At 44.7% G+C, this 16632-nt stretch overlaps 2 protein-coding genes and 1 long non-coding RNA gene across 4 annotated transcripts in view; all 3 read left to right on the top strand.

Annotated features, from left to right (window-relative positions):
• Window positions 1-1905: 1905 nt before the first annotated feature.
• Window positions 1906-7455, top strand: LOC115181227 (ewing's tumor-associated antigen 1). Of its 2 annotated transcripts, none has more exons than XM_029743248.1 (6): window positions 1906-2319; window positions 3353-3484; window positions 3825-3889; window positions 4286-4395; window positions 4613-6183; window positions 7265-7347. In XM_029743248.1, the coding sequence occupies exons 1-6, from the start codon at window positions 2142-2144 to the stop codon at window positions 7270-7272; spliced, it is 2064 nt and encodes a 687-aa protein (XP_029599108.1). In that variant the 5' UTR covers window positions 1906-2141; the 3' UTR covers window positions 7273-7347. The 2 variants fall into 2 exon arrangements, with proteins under 2 accessions (XP_029599108.1, XP_029599106.1); XM_029743246.1 differs by having other exon boundaries at window positions 1913-2319; window positions 7252-7455.
• Window positions 6217-7147, top strand: LOC115181228 (uncharacterized). The gene is made up of 2 exons (XR_003873324.1): window positions 6217-6980; window positions 7024-7147. It is a non-coding gene; the product is annotated as an uncharacterized LOC115181228 (long non-coding RNA).
• A 5325-nt stretch (window positions 7456-12780) lies between the features above and the next one.
• The window catches only part of LOC115181232 (uncharacterized), a 4085-nt gene continuing 233 nt past the window's right edge, over window positions 12781-16632 (top strand). The window contains exons 1-2 of the mRNA XM_029743253.1: window positions 12781-13147; window positions 13744-16632. The exon at window positions 13744-16632 is cut by the window's right edge and continues 233 nt beyond it. Coding sequence (XP_029599113.1) covers window positions 13083-13147; window positions 13744-14815 — 1137 coding nt within the window. The 5' untranslated portion in view covers window positions 12781-13082 and the 3' untranslated portion in view covers window positions 14816-16632. The remainder of the gene's footprint in view (window positions 13148-13743) is intronic.

The following is a 16632-nucleotide window of genomic DNA, read 5'->3' as shown; positions in this document are numbered from 1 at the left end:
AACAGGTCAACATTCACAAGGCTGCGGGGCCAGACAGATTACCAGGACGTTTACTCCAGGCATGTGCTGACCAACTGGCAGGTGTCTTCACTGACATTTTCAACATGTCCCTGATTGAGTCTTTAATACCTACATGTTTCAAGCAGACCACCATAGTCCCTGTGCCCAAGACCACTAAGGCAACCTGCCTAAATGACTACAGACCCGTAGCACTCACATCCGTAGCCATGAAGTGCTTTGAAAGGGTGGTAATGGCTCACATCAACACCACCAGAAACCCTAGACCCACTCCAATTTGCATACCGCCCTAACAGATCCACAGATGATGCAATCTCTATTGCACTCCACACTGCTCTTTCCCACCTGGACAAAAGGAACACCTTTGTAAGAATGCTATTCATTGACTACAGCTCATCGTTCAACACCATAGTACCCTCAAAGCTCATCACTAAGCTAAGGATCCTGGGACTAAACACCTCCCTCTGCAACTGGACCCTGGACTTCCTGATGAGCCACCCCCAGGTGGTAAGGGTGGTAAACACTTGAGCCCCCCAGGGGTGAGTGCTCAGTTCCCTCCTGTACTCCCTGTTCACCCACGACTGCACGGCCAGGCACGACTCCAACACCATCATTAAGTTTGCAGATGACACAATAGTGGTAGGCCTGATCACCGACAACGACAAGACAGCCTATAGGGAGGAGGTCAGAGACCTGGCCGGGTGGTGCCAGAATAACAACCTATCCCTCAACGTAACCAAGACAAAAGGAGATGATTGTGGACTATAGAAAAAAGAGGACTGAGCACGCCCCCAATCTCATCGATGGGGCTGTAGTGGAGCAGGTTGACAGCTTCAAGTTCCTTGGTGTCCACATCACCAACAAACTAGAATGGTCCAAACACACGAAGACAGTCATGAAGAGGGCACGACAAAGCCTATTCCCCCTCAGGAAACTAAAAGATTTGGCATGAGTCCTGAGAGCCTCAAAAGCTTCTACAGCTGCAACATCGAGAGCATCCTGACTGGTTGCATCACTGCCTGGTACGGCAATTGCTTGGCCTCCGACCGCAAGTCACTACAGAGGGTAGTGCGTACGGCCCAGTACATCACTGGGGCTAAGCTGCCTGCCATCCAGGACCTCTATACCAGGCTGTGTCAGAGGAAGGCCCTAAAAATTGTCAAAGACTCCAGCCACCCCAGTCATAGACTGTTCTCTCTACTACTGCATGGTAAGAGGTGCCAAGTCTGGGACAAAAAGGCTTCTCAACAGTTTTTACACCCAAGCCATAAGACTCCTGAACAGGTAATCAAATGGCTACCCGGACTATTTGCATTGTTTGCCCCCCCAACCCCTCTTTTATGCTGCTGCTACTCTCTGTTCATCATATGTGCACAGTCATTTTAACTATATATTCATGTACATACTACCTCAATTGGCCCGACCAACCAGTGCTCCCGCACATTGGCTAACCGGACTATCTGCATTGTGTCCCACCACCCACCACCCCCTCTTTTACGCTACTGCTACTCTCTGTTCATCATATATGCATAGTTACTTTAACCATATCTACATGTACATACTACCTCAATCAGCCTGACTAACCGGTGCCTGTATGTAGCCTCGCTACTGTTTTTCACTGTCTTTTTACTGTTGTTTTTATTTCTTTACTTACCTATTGTTCACCTAATACCTTTTTTGCACTATTGGTTAGAGCCTGTAAGTAAGCATTTCACTGTAGGGTCTAAACCTGTTGTATTTGGCGCACGTGACAAATAAACTTTGATTTGATGTATTTAATACATATGGACTATTGCAAATAAACTTCAGTAACTTACTGCTAAACAAAGCAGGTTCGTTTTCTAACGTATTTCAGCATCACTAGTAAACATCCTAGTTGCCATAACTCTTATGTTACAAAAAGTGAGTCAAATCGAAAAACTGATCTCAGTTCAGTGTCTGGGGGCAACTTCACTTTATGCATTTGGCGTGACGTCACACAACATCATGGCGGCGTACATGCTGAACACAAACACAGCACACATTTACCCACGAAGATAATGACAAACGATTCAATTTGCGTTTAAATGGGCAAGTCATCTATGGTAAAGTCAAATGATGAACAAGAAAACTGACGACGAAATATGCCAAATCCAAGAAAGCATGACCCTAACACTGGCTCAAATGACTTAAGTGAAATCTGGAGTCATGTTTCCACATTTTCTCAAAAAAGGTTGAGAACAAACAAATCGGGTAAAAGCCCGAAACTGACACCCCAATCTTCACCTTCTGTCAGGAAGTCACCACATACTCGTTCTAAAGGTAAGATGGTTGCCAAAAGTGAACGGGAACGGTATTGCTAACCAGCTAGTTGGGTAGCCAACAACATCTAGACTCAATAGCTAACGTTGTCAAACTTTCGTGTAGGTTGCAGTATAAACAGCTCTAACGTTAATTAGCTGGGCAGAGACGTCGCTAGCCAGGGACACCTTCAGTTGCCAAACGTTCTTCAACGTTGCAGATAGAAATGCAATGTATAGAGCTTATGTGATTCCTCGTTCTATTTCTATCTGAACGTTCCAAGACGTTGGTTTTGTTTATTAGGATCCCCATTAGCTTTTTAATTTTAATTGTAACCTTTAATTAACTACAGCACATGCAGCAGCTACTCTTCCTGGGGTCGACATAAAACGTACAAATAAATGACAAAGTACAAAACAGTTATAGACAAGGACATTATATACAAATATAAAAAATAATAAGTTATATATTAGAAAGACAACAAAAATACTATTTACACACTATTAACATATTCATATTCTTATATATAGTTAAATGAGATTTTGGGCCTCCCGAGTGGTGCAGCGGTCTAAGGCACTGCATCTTCAGTGCTAGAGGCATCACTACAGACCCTGGTTCGATTCTAGGCTGTATCACAACCGGCCGTGATTGGGAGTCCCATAGGGCGGCGCACAATTGGCCCAGCGTCATTAGGGTTTGGCCTGGGTAGGCCGTCATTGTAAATAATAATTTGTTCTTAAACTGACTTGCCTTGTTAAATAAAGGTTAAATTATTAAAAAAAATATATAATCTTTAGAAAGAGCAGAGGTGATGTAATAGGTTATTTAAAAATATTTTTTTAAAGCTAAACAGACTTTTTCCCTGAGTAACGTCTGGTGGCAGAGCATTCCACGATGACATGGCTCCATACATAACTCAACAGTGCATTAGCCCCTAGTCACACGTGCTGATGCTCTCCCTATTGTACTCATGCGTGACCAGGTAGACCCCATTTGTTGTTCACCTATTTAGTATGTCTAGTGACCTCCTTACAGTTGGTCTCGTTCCCTCCAGATTTGCAGACCCCCAAACGACGAGCGAGGGGCAGATACACGGGCTTAAACAACCCTGCTGATTCCCCCGGGGATGGAGATGTTTTACAGGACATCATATGGGACCCGGCATCACCTACTCCTGCTGGAAGTGGTATGATGATGCTGTTGTTAAGTCACTTGATGAGCAAAAGCTTTAACATTAGCATAACTTTATCCTTCATTCCTCCTCTTCCTCATTCCCCTCACACCTCATTCTCCTCACACCTGGATTGAGATCCTCAATCCACTCATCTTTTTGTTGTTCTTCTCAAAGCCAGTACATGATGGTGTCTCAGTGGATAGGAGGTCATGTGTTTCATTCCTCCACAGATCACAGAGGCGACACACAGGCTGCTTCCAGTTTCCGCTAGTGGCCTTTATGCCCAAAGTCATTGGGATTACTATGTATATGTGCCAACAGAAGGCTAACTGTTGCTGTCCTTATTCTCCAGGGGAAGGGCCCAGCAACACCAGAGTTGTTGAGATATCAGACATTGTCAATCGGATCGCTCCTAAGGTCAGTATATAAAACATGTTTACCGTGTCACTGAGGTCCATTGATAGATGGAGTAGCAGGCCGTCATTGTAAATACGAATTTGTTCTTAACTGACTTCCTGGTTAAATAAAATAAATGAATAGATGCTGGTGCCCTGCAGCACCGACATGTTTTTGAATCATGTGTTACTGTGGATATAAAGGCCTCGTTATATTAAAATGTAAAAGACTGCATTCTACTGTGTTGATTTGTTTCAGTGGATGGAAAGAGATTCTTTGAATGAAGACATTCTAAATCTGGTACTTCTTGAAGCACTGGAGGTTAAAGCCTGGGCCCTGGCTTGAAAGTAGTCCCAAAGCTTTAGGTTGGTCACAGCACACAAACCAGCTGTTGTAAACCATGTCTTCATTTTCCAGGATGCCCAACATGTCTCTGTGGATAGTCCTCTGCTCCAGTGGATTGGGGACAGCGCTGTCCCCTGTACCCCAGAGGTACGCCCGCCCAAAGCAAGGAAGAAATCCACCCGGTGAGTGAACTTGTACAAATCACTTGTGTAATCAGGTTGACAAGTTGAAAACCTTTTATTTAACATGTTAGGTTTATTTCTCGTCCAATAGTTTTGTCTTTTCCAGTAATTCTCTTAATCAGATCATTCTTGCTAGTGCTTATACTAGCTTCTTCAAAGGTTCCTCAATATATTCCTTGTTGGTTCATCCACTCACTTCATCCTCTCCTCTCTACAGGAAAAGCTCAGTGGAGGACTTGATGCAGCTGGCCAGGCAGTTTGACATCAACATGCACCAGCAGGACAGAGAGAGGAAGTGTGCTGAACACACAAACAATACCATAATCAACAACCGGTACGGGGAGGAACCCAAGGGCCCGACGACAATGTCGTCATCAGCCCAGCAGGTAGAGGCGGAGCTTAACGCTCTGTTCGACGGGCCGACGCAGCGAGTCACCGGACGGCTCAGCCAAGGGTCGAACGCCTCCACCTGTTCTCAGGAGGTCAAGGTTCAAGTTGGGGTCAGCCATCTCACTGCCGATGACCTCGTCAAAGTGTCGGAAGTCAAGCCTGGCGGGGGAAGCACGTCTGGTTCATCGGCTCGTACTGGTAAAGAGGAAGTAGGACAGGCGAAAGACGAGGACTTTGACTGGGAGGATGATGACCTTCTCAATGACCCTATCGTGTTGGAGATGACCCAGAATCCTGAGGGGCTGAAAACGCTGTCCCCTAAACCCAGCAGCTCACTGACTCTGAGCACTGACAGAGACAACACACAGCTGCTAACAGATACAGAAAAGACCCTACCACCCTCCTCTACTACCTCCAATCCTATCAGCCTGCCCTCTCACTCTGTCTGGAAGGGGACAAGCACACACCTTCAACCCTCTAACAGAGGTGCCCTCACTGAGCCATGTCCTAAACCCAAGCCCACCAGCAGAAGCACTTTCCTGCTGGAGCCCAACTTTTGTTTCCAGGTGAATATGGCTCCGACAACCAAAGAAGCACCCAGACCGTCCCTCACTGTTGGAGAGGCCCAGCCTGAGAGACCCAGGCCCGGCTTGTCTGCGGCCGTGGGGACTAGGGGCCCCAGTGGAGACTCTGCTGAGGGGGTGAGCACGGCCACAACCTCACGTGGAACCACAGCCCCAGACTCCGCTTTCAAAGACATCTCAGAGGAGGACCTCCAGTCCCTGTTTGACTCTGAGTCGCTGTGGAACGACGACGAAGGTGACGATGACAAACTGCTGTATCAGGTGTGTGACGACGTGGAGAGGATCTCCAACAGTCAGCCGCTGTCCGAGGACGCCACCACAACCACGGATGGCACTGAGGTCCGCGTCCAGGAGAGCAAACCGAAAGCCCCTCCAACCGCCCCTCTGGCTACAGCGAGAGAGGGGTCTATGACTATGGATAGGGCTGTAGGTGGTCCTAGCAGGAGACAGTCAATCACCTGCACGTCTGGCCGCTCAAACTCAGCACCAGGAGATAGGAGCTGCACCCATGTGCACTTTCAGGGATGGAACATTCCAGCAAAAGCAGGAAATGTTTGGGTCGGACATCATACAGTCATGTCCCAGAGCCATCCAGGCAGCTCTGAGGGTCTGGGCAAGTTTACCCAGCTGAGGGGTGCTCCAGGCTGGGGAACATTTGGCCTAGGCTCCCTTGGAGTTAGAACCTTCCAAGCGGAGAACTCAAAGTCGGTCATGCCACGGACAGTGTCGGCGAGAACCCTCCCAAACTCAAATTCCCATCATGCATCATCGTTCAAGAGACATCTGTCGGACTCGGCCGCCATCGGCAACAAAGGTGAGCTTTTTACCCCATAAAAAGGCAAAACAATAATCCTCCACTTGTCAGTTTAGCTCTAGTGTTACATTAAATGTTGGCCCCTAACAACACATTAGGCCAATCAGGAAGTTTACTCAAAGCGTTATCCACTTATCCCTGGAAGTCAAGCTCGTCCAGTGTCCTGAAGAGAAGAGCTCCCATAGTCAGCCAGTGTAGGCAGGTTTTAAACTTGTCAAGTACATGACAAAACACATCTAATGGAGGCAGTCAAGTTTACTGAAGAGGTGGCTGTTGGGTCAGGGCTCTGAGAGGTTAGGAGGTAAATAGATGGCTGTTGGGTCAGGGCTCTGAGAGGTTAGGAGGTAAATAGATGGCTTTTGGGTCAGGGCTCTGAGAGGTTAGATAGCTATTGGTCAGGGCTTTGAGATGTTTGGAGGTAAATAGATGGCTGTTGGGTCAGGGCTCTGAGAGGTTTGGAGGTAAATAGATGGCTGTTGGGTCAGGGCTCTGAGAGGTTAGGAGGTAAATAGATGGCTGTTGGGTCAGGGCTCTGAGAGGTTAGGAGGTAAATAGATGGCTGTTGGGTCAGGGCTCTGAGAGGTTTGGAGGTAAATAGATGGCTGTTGGGTCAGGGCTCTGAGAGGTTAGGAGATAAATAGATGGCTGTTGGGTCAGGGCTCTGAGAGGTTAGGAGGTAAATAGATGGCTGTTGGGTCAGGGCTCTGAGAGGTTAGGAGGTAAATAGATGGCTGTTGGGTCAGGGCTCTGAGAGGTTAGGAGGTAAATAGATGGCTGTTGGGTCAGGGCTCTGAGAGGTTAGGAGGTAAATAGATGGCTGTTGGGTCAGGGCTTTGAGAGGTTTGGAGGTGTACTTTAGAACTGAAGAGCTTCATTTCTATTCAATTATGTATTTTCAAAGTTGGAAAGGCTGAGTAAATGTGTAAATGTATTAACTTTTTGTGCATAAAAATTGATACACTAATTGTCTGTGCTTTTTATCTGTCAGTCACTGTAGGCACATTCTGTCTTTAAGCTTTTCAATTGCAGTCAGAGTCCTATTTCCATGTAATCTGATTTGTTTCTCAGTGTTTGTCAACAGTCAGATGACAGGGAGATGCACGGAGGAGGAGATTGAGAGGAAGAAGCAGGAGGCCATAGCCAGAAGAAGGACCAGGGAAACCTCCCTAAAAGCAGGGGGACTTCCTCTGTGACTAAGCAATGGGACACTAGATTAATACACAGTTAACCAGAATACCTATAGAGTAGCTATCCTATGTTAGGTTGGTACCATAAACATTTCTCAAGGTTTCTTCACAGAACACTGTTGGTGCTACTAGAACAGTGTTGCGTTACGGAGCTATACTGCTTGACACACACACACACACACACACACACACACACACACACACACAGCGACCTTATCTCTGGTCTCTACTGGAGATGAATTGGTTTCTGTTGTTTGAGAGCTGCTGCACTTTTTTAGTTGCTTATATTCTCACTGTTGTTCTGGAGGTCACTGAAAAGCTGAGTAGAATATACAGCAGAAACACTTTATCTGGAGTCATAGCAAGCAGTTGGCTTGTAATGCCTTTACAGCACCTCAAAGGAGATTGTCACCTTTTTTTTTATTTTTTACACGTTAGTCTGTCGACATTCCAAGTAGATAATGAGTCATCTTGATGAGCAGTGAGGAGATCTGTTCTGTCTTCCAACAGTATCTTTCAGATGAACTGTAGGTCCAGAACCCACCTTGTTGCTGTAACTCAGCAACATTATAGTACATTATCTTTACACTGCATGTGTTGACATGTGCTATATTAGTACCTTGTGTTTTGCACCTTAACCAGAAACGACAATAACACCAACACTAACCAGGTTTCCGTCCAAACTTCTCTATGTGAGTTCGAGAAAGAAAATGTCACCACAGACCTGATGGAAACGGCAAATTTGTCAGTAAACTTGTCCAAAATGTCGACAAAACAATATACGCTAGACAAGATGGGATATTTTTGTTTCTGTAAAATGCACGCGAGACGCCTTTTATGCTGAAATATTGCTGGAATAGCCATCATGTCGACGTAAACTCTGAGCCACGCGATGAGATGTTGTGTGGCCCTCGCACTACGACCCCTACAAACACTTTATTAAGCTACGTATTAAAGAGCTTCTGATTACCTTCACAGGGTGGTGAAAGTCTGCGATGATGCTCCTTTCCATTAAATATCAAGGGCCTTATTCTGGTGACGTGATGATCGATGCTTGGCTGCCGTTTGACTAATAAGTAAGAATCTGTCTCTTTTGTCCGTAATAATCTCATCCTGTAGGCATCTGTGAGCTGTTGGCTGGAGCGCGTGTGTCCAAACCAAAGTGGGCACATTTGCTATACAACGCAACATTTGTAGTGACAAAGCCATCAGCAGAGTTGAAAATGTTACCTTTGTTTAACTAGGCAAGTCCAGAACAAATTCTAATTTACAATGATGGCCACATCCGGACGACGCTGTGCCAGTTGTGCTCCACCCTATTGGACTCCCAATCACGGCCGGATGTGATGCAGCCTGGATTCGAACCAGGGACTGTAGTAACGCCCCTTGCACTGAGAAGTAGTGTCTTAGACCACTGCGCCACTCGGGAGCCCATTTAACTTGTATTTTTTTTATTCAGTGCGTGAGAATTTAACGGCAAAAGTTATTTTTATGTGCATAAAAAGTCATCGCACAAAGCCTTTTATTCAGTTGAATATTCCCATAAAAACCTGTCGCCGATTGGAAGGAAACTTAGCTAAAAAGCTTTAAATAAAGGTTGAAATCCTGGCTTGTCACATGGTGGTGTAAAATACAGGGCCCTAGGGATAATACAATGAGGAAGAGGTTCTGTATCTACTTCTGTTATCTCAATGGCTCCATTGTATCAGTCATGTCTCATTGACTGTAGAGACAGGTTATGACTTGGAGAGAGGTGGAGCTGTGCATCTCCATCAGATTTGTTTTTAGTGTCTTTATCTATGTACCAGAGGTGACCAGTTATACCTAAAAACTACTGTGTCGACCAAAACCACCTGGCATATACTCTTTCATCAAAATACATCAAAATGTTCTTTCACATTTTGTAATCAAAGATGATCAAAGCAGTGTTTTTAGAGACTGCAGCTCGGCTATGAATCAAGACAGTGTTATGTTGAAGTACTCTTGCGACTTTATTAAAACCCAATGTGTTAGAAAAGAAAGTTGGTTTTCCTTTCATTTTTACTTGAGTATGTCACTACTGACTAGATTTGACTTTTTCACCATCTTGTTTTTTTAAAAATGCATTTTACGTTTCTTTACGTAGTCATAGTTGCTTTGTTTTTATTTCTTACGGTGGTCCGTATTTGCACAGGTCACAGTGGTATGAACAGAAAGAGCACAGTATCATGCCACTTATGCAATATTACTAGATGTGTTATTCATTCTGAGTCAAAACCACCATTAAACTATCATCAAAACATGCTACCTTTCCTCTGATTCATTCCAACTCACGTGTGGCTCTTCCCACCAGCCTCCACTGGTGTGGCTTATTTAAAGAATGATGACAGACATGGCAATGAGCAATTTTGTAAGTTTCTCATTCAACTACAAGTCAGACGTTGTGAACAGCTAATATCTCTCACGTGGACGATAGATCATTGAGGGATTATATTCATATTGAATCTAATTTGTCTTCCACACCTGCCGTATTGTGTGTGGTACAGTGTGTGTCTTTGTACTCCCTTGAGAATCCACCAGTATACTTCTAATGAGACCCCCCCCCCCAGCCATTTCTAATGAGACCCCCCCCAGCCATTTCTGATGGGAGCGCCCCAGCCATTTCTGATGGGAGCCATTTTGTGCCTGCCAGAGTAGAGCTCAGGTAGAACACACCTGTGTGGGTGGGTGTGCCCACAGGGAAGTGGGTGTGTGTGTTCACCCTCCTCTCTCTCTTCAGCAGCACATTGACAGTAAATCTAAATGGCAGGACAGTTTGGCGTGGGCATAAAGGTGGCTTTATGACTATGATTATAGTTATGATGATGACTACCATTTATTTCAACTATCTGATGAAACCTGCGAGGCCAACAGGTGTTGAGGCCAACAATATCCTACCTGCTGATGGAGTAATGGATTTCTGTAATAGTGAACACTGTGTGTCCACACCACAAGGTCTGCTTTGTGGGAACAGAATGATTGTATTGCTGTTAGTCTGGCGTTAGACAGTAATGGCTGCCCATCATGTTGCCATGGTAATGGTTTAAATTCTGTCTTTTGATTGTTCCTGTTTAGTGTACATCTACTGGATGTGTAGTTTGTTAACAAGACATTTGTGGAATGGTTGAAAAACTAGTTTTAGTGACTCCAACCTAAGTGTAAACTTCTGACTTCAACAGTACATTTAAACATTATAGTTTTGGCAAGTCGGTTAGGACGTCTACTTTGTGCATGACACAATACATTTTTCCAACAATTGTTTACAGACAGATTATTTCACTTATAATTCACTGTATCACAATTCCAGTGGGTCAGAAGTTTACATACACTAAGTTGACTGTGCCTTTAAACAGCTTGGAAAATTCCAGAAAATTATGTCATGGCTTTAGAAGCTTCTGATAGGCTAATTAACATAATTTGAGTCAGTTGGAGGTGTACCTGTGGATGTATTTCAAGGCCTACCTTCAAACTCAGTGCCTCTTTGCTTGACATCATGGGAAAAAAGAAATCAGCCAAGACCTCAGAAAAAAATTGTAGACCACCACAAGTCTGGTTTATCCTTGGGAGCAACTTCCAAACGCCTGAAGGTACCACGTACATCTGTACAAACAATAGTATGCAAGTATAAACACCATGGGGCCACGCAGCCGTCATACCGCTCAGGAAGGAAACGCATTCTGTCTCCTAAAGATTAACGTACTTTGGTGCGAAAAGTGCTAATCAATCTCAGAACAACAGCAAAGGATTTTGTAAAGATGCTGGAGGAAACAGGTACAAAAGTATCTATATCCACAGTAAAACGAGTCCTATATCGACTTAACCTGAAAGGCTGCTCAGCAAGGAAGAAGCCACTGCTCCAAAACCGCAATAAAAAGCCTGACTATAGTTTGCAACTGCACATGGGGACAAAGATTGTACTTTTTGGAGAAATGTCCTCTGGTCTGATGAAACAAAAATAGAACTGTTTGGCCATAACGACCATCGTTATGTTTGGAGGAAAAAGGGGATGCTTGCAAGCCGAAGAACACCATCCCAACCGTGAAGCACAGGGGTGGCAGCATCATGTTGTGGGGGTGCTTTGCTGCAGGAGGGATTGGTGCACTTCACAAAATAGATGGCTTCATGAGGAAGGAAAATTATGGGGATATATTGAAGCAACATCTCAAGACATCAGTCAGGAAGTTAAAGCTTGGTCGCAAATGGGTCTTCCAAATGGACCATGACCACAAGCATGCTTCCAAAGGTGTGGCAAAATGGCTTAAGGACAACAAAGTCAAGGTATTGGAGTGGCCATCACAAAGCCCTGACCTCCAATCTTAGAGAAAATGTATGGGCAGAACTGAAAAGGCGTGTGCGAGCAAGAAGGCCTACAAACCTGATTCAGTTACACCAGCTCTGTTTGGAGGAATGGGCCAAAATTCACCCAACTTGTGGAAGGCTACCCAAAACATTTGACCCAAGTTAACAATTTAAAGGCAATGCCACCAAATACTAATTGAGTGTATGTAAACTTCTGACCCACTGGGAATGTGATGAAAGAGATAAAAGCTGATATAAATCATTCTCTCTACTATTATTCTGACATTTCACATTCTTAAAATAAAGTGGTGATCCTAACTGACCTAAGACAGGGAATTTTTACTAGGATTAAATGTCAGGAATTGTGAACAACTGAGTTTAAATGTATTTGGCTAAGGTGTATGTAAACTTCTGACTTCAACTGTATTTTTTTAGACTTTGGATCACTTTGTATCTGTTGAAGTACAGGATTGGTAAAGTAGGGATTGTAGGCTACTTCCTTTATTCAGAACAGAAACAAAAGCTAAATGTAGTCATCTATTTATTCCCAGTGGTACAGAGGGAGGAAGAAGACCAGTGGACTTTCGTTGCCCCCCCCCTTCATCACATGGAAGCTACAAACAAACCAGATGAAACTAATAATACATTTCATCTACATTTTCTTCTCCATTGTGAACTATAACATACTCTCTGTCTCTGTCAGAGTATTCCTCAAAAGCAGTTGGTTGCTGAGGAAAGTCACGTTCTCTACTCTACTCTGTAGTGCAGTGTTCAACCGTGACCTTTTCCCCGCACGGTTCAGGTTCAGGTGAAGAGGCTCATGTCAGAGACATGATGGACATCTATTTTCCTGGAAGGTATTTGAGTGTTCAAGAGCTCCCGAGTGGCGCAGCGGTCTAAGGCACTGCATCTCCGTGCAAGAGGTGTCACTACAGTCCCTGTTTCCAATCCAGGCTGTATCACATCCAGCCGTGATTGGGAGTCCCATAGGGCGGCACACTGCATCGTCCTGGTTAGGGTTTGGCCGGGGTAGGCCGTCATTGTAAATAAGAATTAATTCTTAACTGACTTGCCTAGTTAAATAAATAAAAAATACATTTTGGGATTTGACTTTCTCCACAGACTAATCCACTTCACCTCACCACTGTTCCTCCATCTGAAGTCATATGGAACGTTCTACCCTTCCTCTCTCTGGTTGAATTTCTCTTCAGGAGCTGGTGAAAGGGAAAACATTGGCATGGATCATCTTTCATACATACAGTATAATCATGTTTTTTAATTTATTATTGTAAAAGGATATTGCTTTGTCTCTACTGATCACCGATAGCTTTCCCATGCTGTGGTGGGAGAGAGTAAGTAAACCTTGAGAGAGAGAGGTGTGTTTTCCTAATGTAGATGACCTCCCAGTGTATGAGGAGAGCGAGCGCGCCAGAGAGAAGAGGCCCCAGCCTGTCAGCAGGGTAAATGACCTGTGCAGAGTTTCACTGTGCGTGTCATTAGCCAGCTTTAGATTTGTTTTAACAGTGCTTTACCTGAGGGCTCCATTCAGAGGCCCCCAGGTATGACCAACCGAGCCCATGGAGAGAGCAGCTGACTGGGGGTGATTCACATAGCATCCCTTCCTCCCTGGGGGCCTCCCTCATCAGGGCTATGTGGGAGGAAAGGGGCTGCCTGGAATGCTCCATTGAACAGGGGAGGGGACCTCCACGTTTAGATTTCAGGCTGTACCATACAGGCTGGATGGAATATGTTGCATGTCTACCTGTAAGGTTGTGTAGCCAGGAGGTTTAATCAGTGCGTTTTAAACAATGCAGAATATAATGTGGAGTCACTCTAGTGGAAAACAAAAAAGTATTATGTGGACGTTACAGTAAGGACAAGGTTACTATATGTTTTAGGCTAAAGTTGTACACATCCCTGGAATAAAGGTGAAAGGTCAATCACCATCCATCTTCAGAATGTTATTTCTATCAGAATGTTTGCATGATGGAGCACCATCTTTCAGTTCTAATCTACTATAACCTCTGTTTATGTTTTTCTGTTGATCTTTTTCCAGATCCTTCCATCAGCAGCACCATACCATCAGTGTTCTTCCAGATCCTTCCATCAGCAGCACCATACCATCAGTGTTCTTCCAGAACCTTCCATCAGCAGCACCATACCATCAGTGTTCTTCCAGAACCTTCCATCAGCAGCACCATACCATCAGTGTTCTTCCATATCCTTCCATCAGCAGCACCATACCATCAGTGTTCTTCCAGATAAGAACCTTCCATCAGCAGCACCATACCATCAGTGTTCTTCCAGAACCTTCCATCAGCAGCACCATACCATCAGTGTTCTTCCAGATCAGATCCTTCCATCAGCAGCACCATACCATCAGTGTTCTTCCATATCCTTCCATCAGCAGCACCATACCATCAGTGTTCTTCCAGATCCTTCCATCAGCAGCACCATACCATCAGTGTTCTTCCATATCCTTCCATCAGCAGCACCATACCATCAGTGTTCTTCCAGATCAGATCCTTCCATCAGCAGCACCATACCATCAGTGTTCTTCCATATCCTTCCATCTAACAGCACCATACCATCAGTGTTCTTCCATATCCTTCCATCAGCAGCACCATACCATCAGTGTTCTTCCAGATCCTTCCATCAGCAGCACCATACCATCAGTGTTCTTCCAGAACCTTCCATCAGCAGCACCATACCATCAGTGTTCTTCCAGATCCTTCCATCAGCACCACCATACCATCAGTGTTCTTCCATATCCTTCCATCAGCAGCACCATACCATCAGTGTTCTTCCATATCCTTCCATCTAACAGCACCATACCATCAGTGTTCTTCCATATCCTTCCATCAGCAGCACCATACCATCAGTGTTCTTCCAGATCCTTCCATCAGCAGCACCATACCATCAGTGTTCTTCCATATCCTTCCATCAGCAGCACCATACCATCAGTGTTCTTCCATATCCTTCCATCAGCAGCACCATACCATCAGTGTTCTTCCAGATCCTTCCATCAGCAGCACCATACCATCAGTGTTCTTCCAGATCCTTCCATCAGCAGCACCATACCATCAGTGTTCAGTATTAAGGGTGCTGTGGAGAACCTACAGATTTAACCATGTTTTTAGAAGCCATGATTGCTCTATAGGCCAACCTCCGCCATCAAATACCCTGTAGCCACATTCCGCCAGCCTATATCTGACAACACCTTTTCGCTACAATGGCTTTGGACTCCCTCCCCCATCCCCATAATAGGTGGCTTGGGCTGTAATGGTGTGTTGACACACACACACATGAACACACACACACGAGCTGCTGTAATAGTCTGCTGACAGGTTTAGGCTGAGGTAATTGTGTTGCCGGGCTTTGCAGTGAGGTGCCAAATCTCCCCCCGAGGAGAATGAGGTGATGCGTGGAGCTAGCGTAGGCTGTTAGCTTTTGATCTGCTGCTTTATTGGCCAATTGTTGTTATAAAAACCATGAAAGGAAGATCCGCAAATAACTTTTATATCAGCACATTGTCATAACAGACACTCAACAGACTTCAAGGCAGCGGTTGTTGAGATGAGTGTGGGTTTGTTGTTGCTCTGTTGTGTGGCTAGGAGGTAGCAGTAGATGCTAGCTAGCTAGCCGAGACTACTTGTGTGCTCCTGAGTAAAATGTATCCTGCTGTGCAGGGCCTCAGTTCATTATGTGTGGCAGGACTGCATTAAGAGACCGACTCTGAGTGGATCTCCAGCTGTTCAGGTCTGCCATTGAGTTCGTCCATGAGGCTCTCTCTCTCACTGAGCACTGAGACTCAATTCAATTTCAATTCAATGGCATTCAGTTATTGGCATGGGAAACATATGTTTACATTGCCAAAGCAAGTGAAAATACAAACAAAAGTGAGAAGAATCAAATAGTAATACAAACGAGTCCCAGTGGGGCTTGTGGAGGTAGGAGAGCACCATTGTGTTCATGACAGCCTCATCTTTCCATAGAGTTCAGGCTTTTATTCTGAAGGGTTAAAATACACAACATGGACGTTTTCAAGGGAACGCACAGATATTTACATTTTGGCAGGCTCTCTTACAGGAGGATACATTTTGTATACTGGTCCCCTTTGGGAATTGAACCTACAACCCTAGTGTTGAAGTGCCATGCTTTATCAACTGAGCCACAAGGGATACACAAAAACAAACCTGTCAGCTGACTGAGGTATGGATGTCCCAAACTCCCCATGACCTTTATAAGGTCACGCCTGTTTCTATGGTGATAGTGGTAGCCAATGATGGGCTGCTGTGGTACTTTCATCTCATCTGTCTCACATTAAGGCCATGCAGCAAGGAGGAGTTCTCTTTCTTTCTCTTTCTCTCTGTCACATAAACACACCACATGTTCATAGATCTTCATACACAGGCTGACACATAGGACACTAGAACACATGGATGTTCACAATAAACCCACACACACACACACACACACACACTGATGAATGCCAAGTGCAGAGTAAAGAAGAGACAGAGAGAAAATGTTTGAACTACAGTTATCTCCTTACAGGCAAATTGTCAGTCCCCAGTCAAATTATCCAAGCTGTTTCCAAATGCAAATAGGGTTTATCAAATAAACAAAGAAACTAAAGATGCACATGAAGAGATCTGGGTTTTTTTGTTTAGCAGCTGTTGGTGGAAAAATGAAACATTTCCATCAAGGTTTCTTTTCTGTTTTTCCACAACAGAACAAGACACAGATTGGTATGTTTGAAGATTCTGTTTTGAAAGTTTTTGTTGAATACATGGAACAAGCAGCACCCTCCTCAGGCAGCGTGATCCATCCAAACAGACTATATCTCTGAATTGAGCCCTTTTTATCTTGGTTACCGCAGGCCCTGTGTTGTGGATTGAATGTGGTTGGAAACCGTGAGAACCGGAATGGAGGATCCATCCATGTA

Source organism: Salmo trutta, unplaced genomic scaffold (assembly GCF_901001165.1).
Source record: "Salmo trutta unplaced genomic scaffold, fSalTru1.1, whole genome shotgun sequence".
In the NCBI taxonomy this organism is placed as follows: domain Eukaryota; kingdom Metazoa; phylum Chordata; class Actinopteri; order Salmoniformes; family Salmonidae; genus Salmo; species Salmo trutta.
Note: the sequence above shows the minus strand (reverse complement) of the source record. Positions and strands in the feature narration are given on the sequence as shown.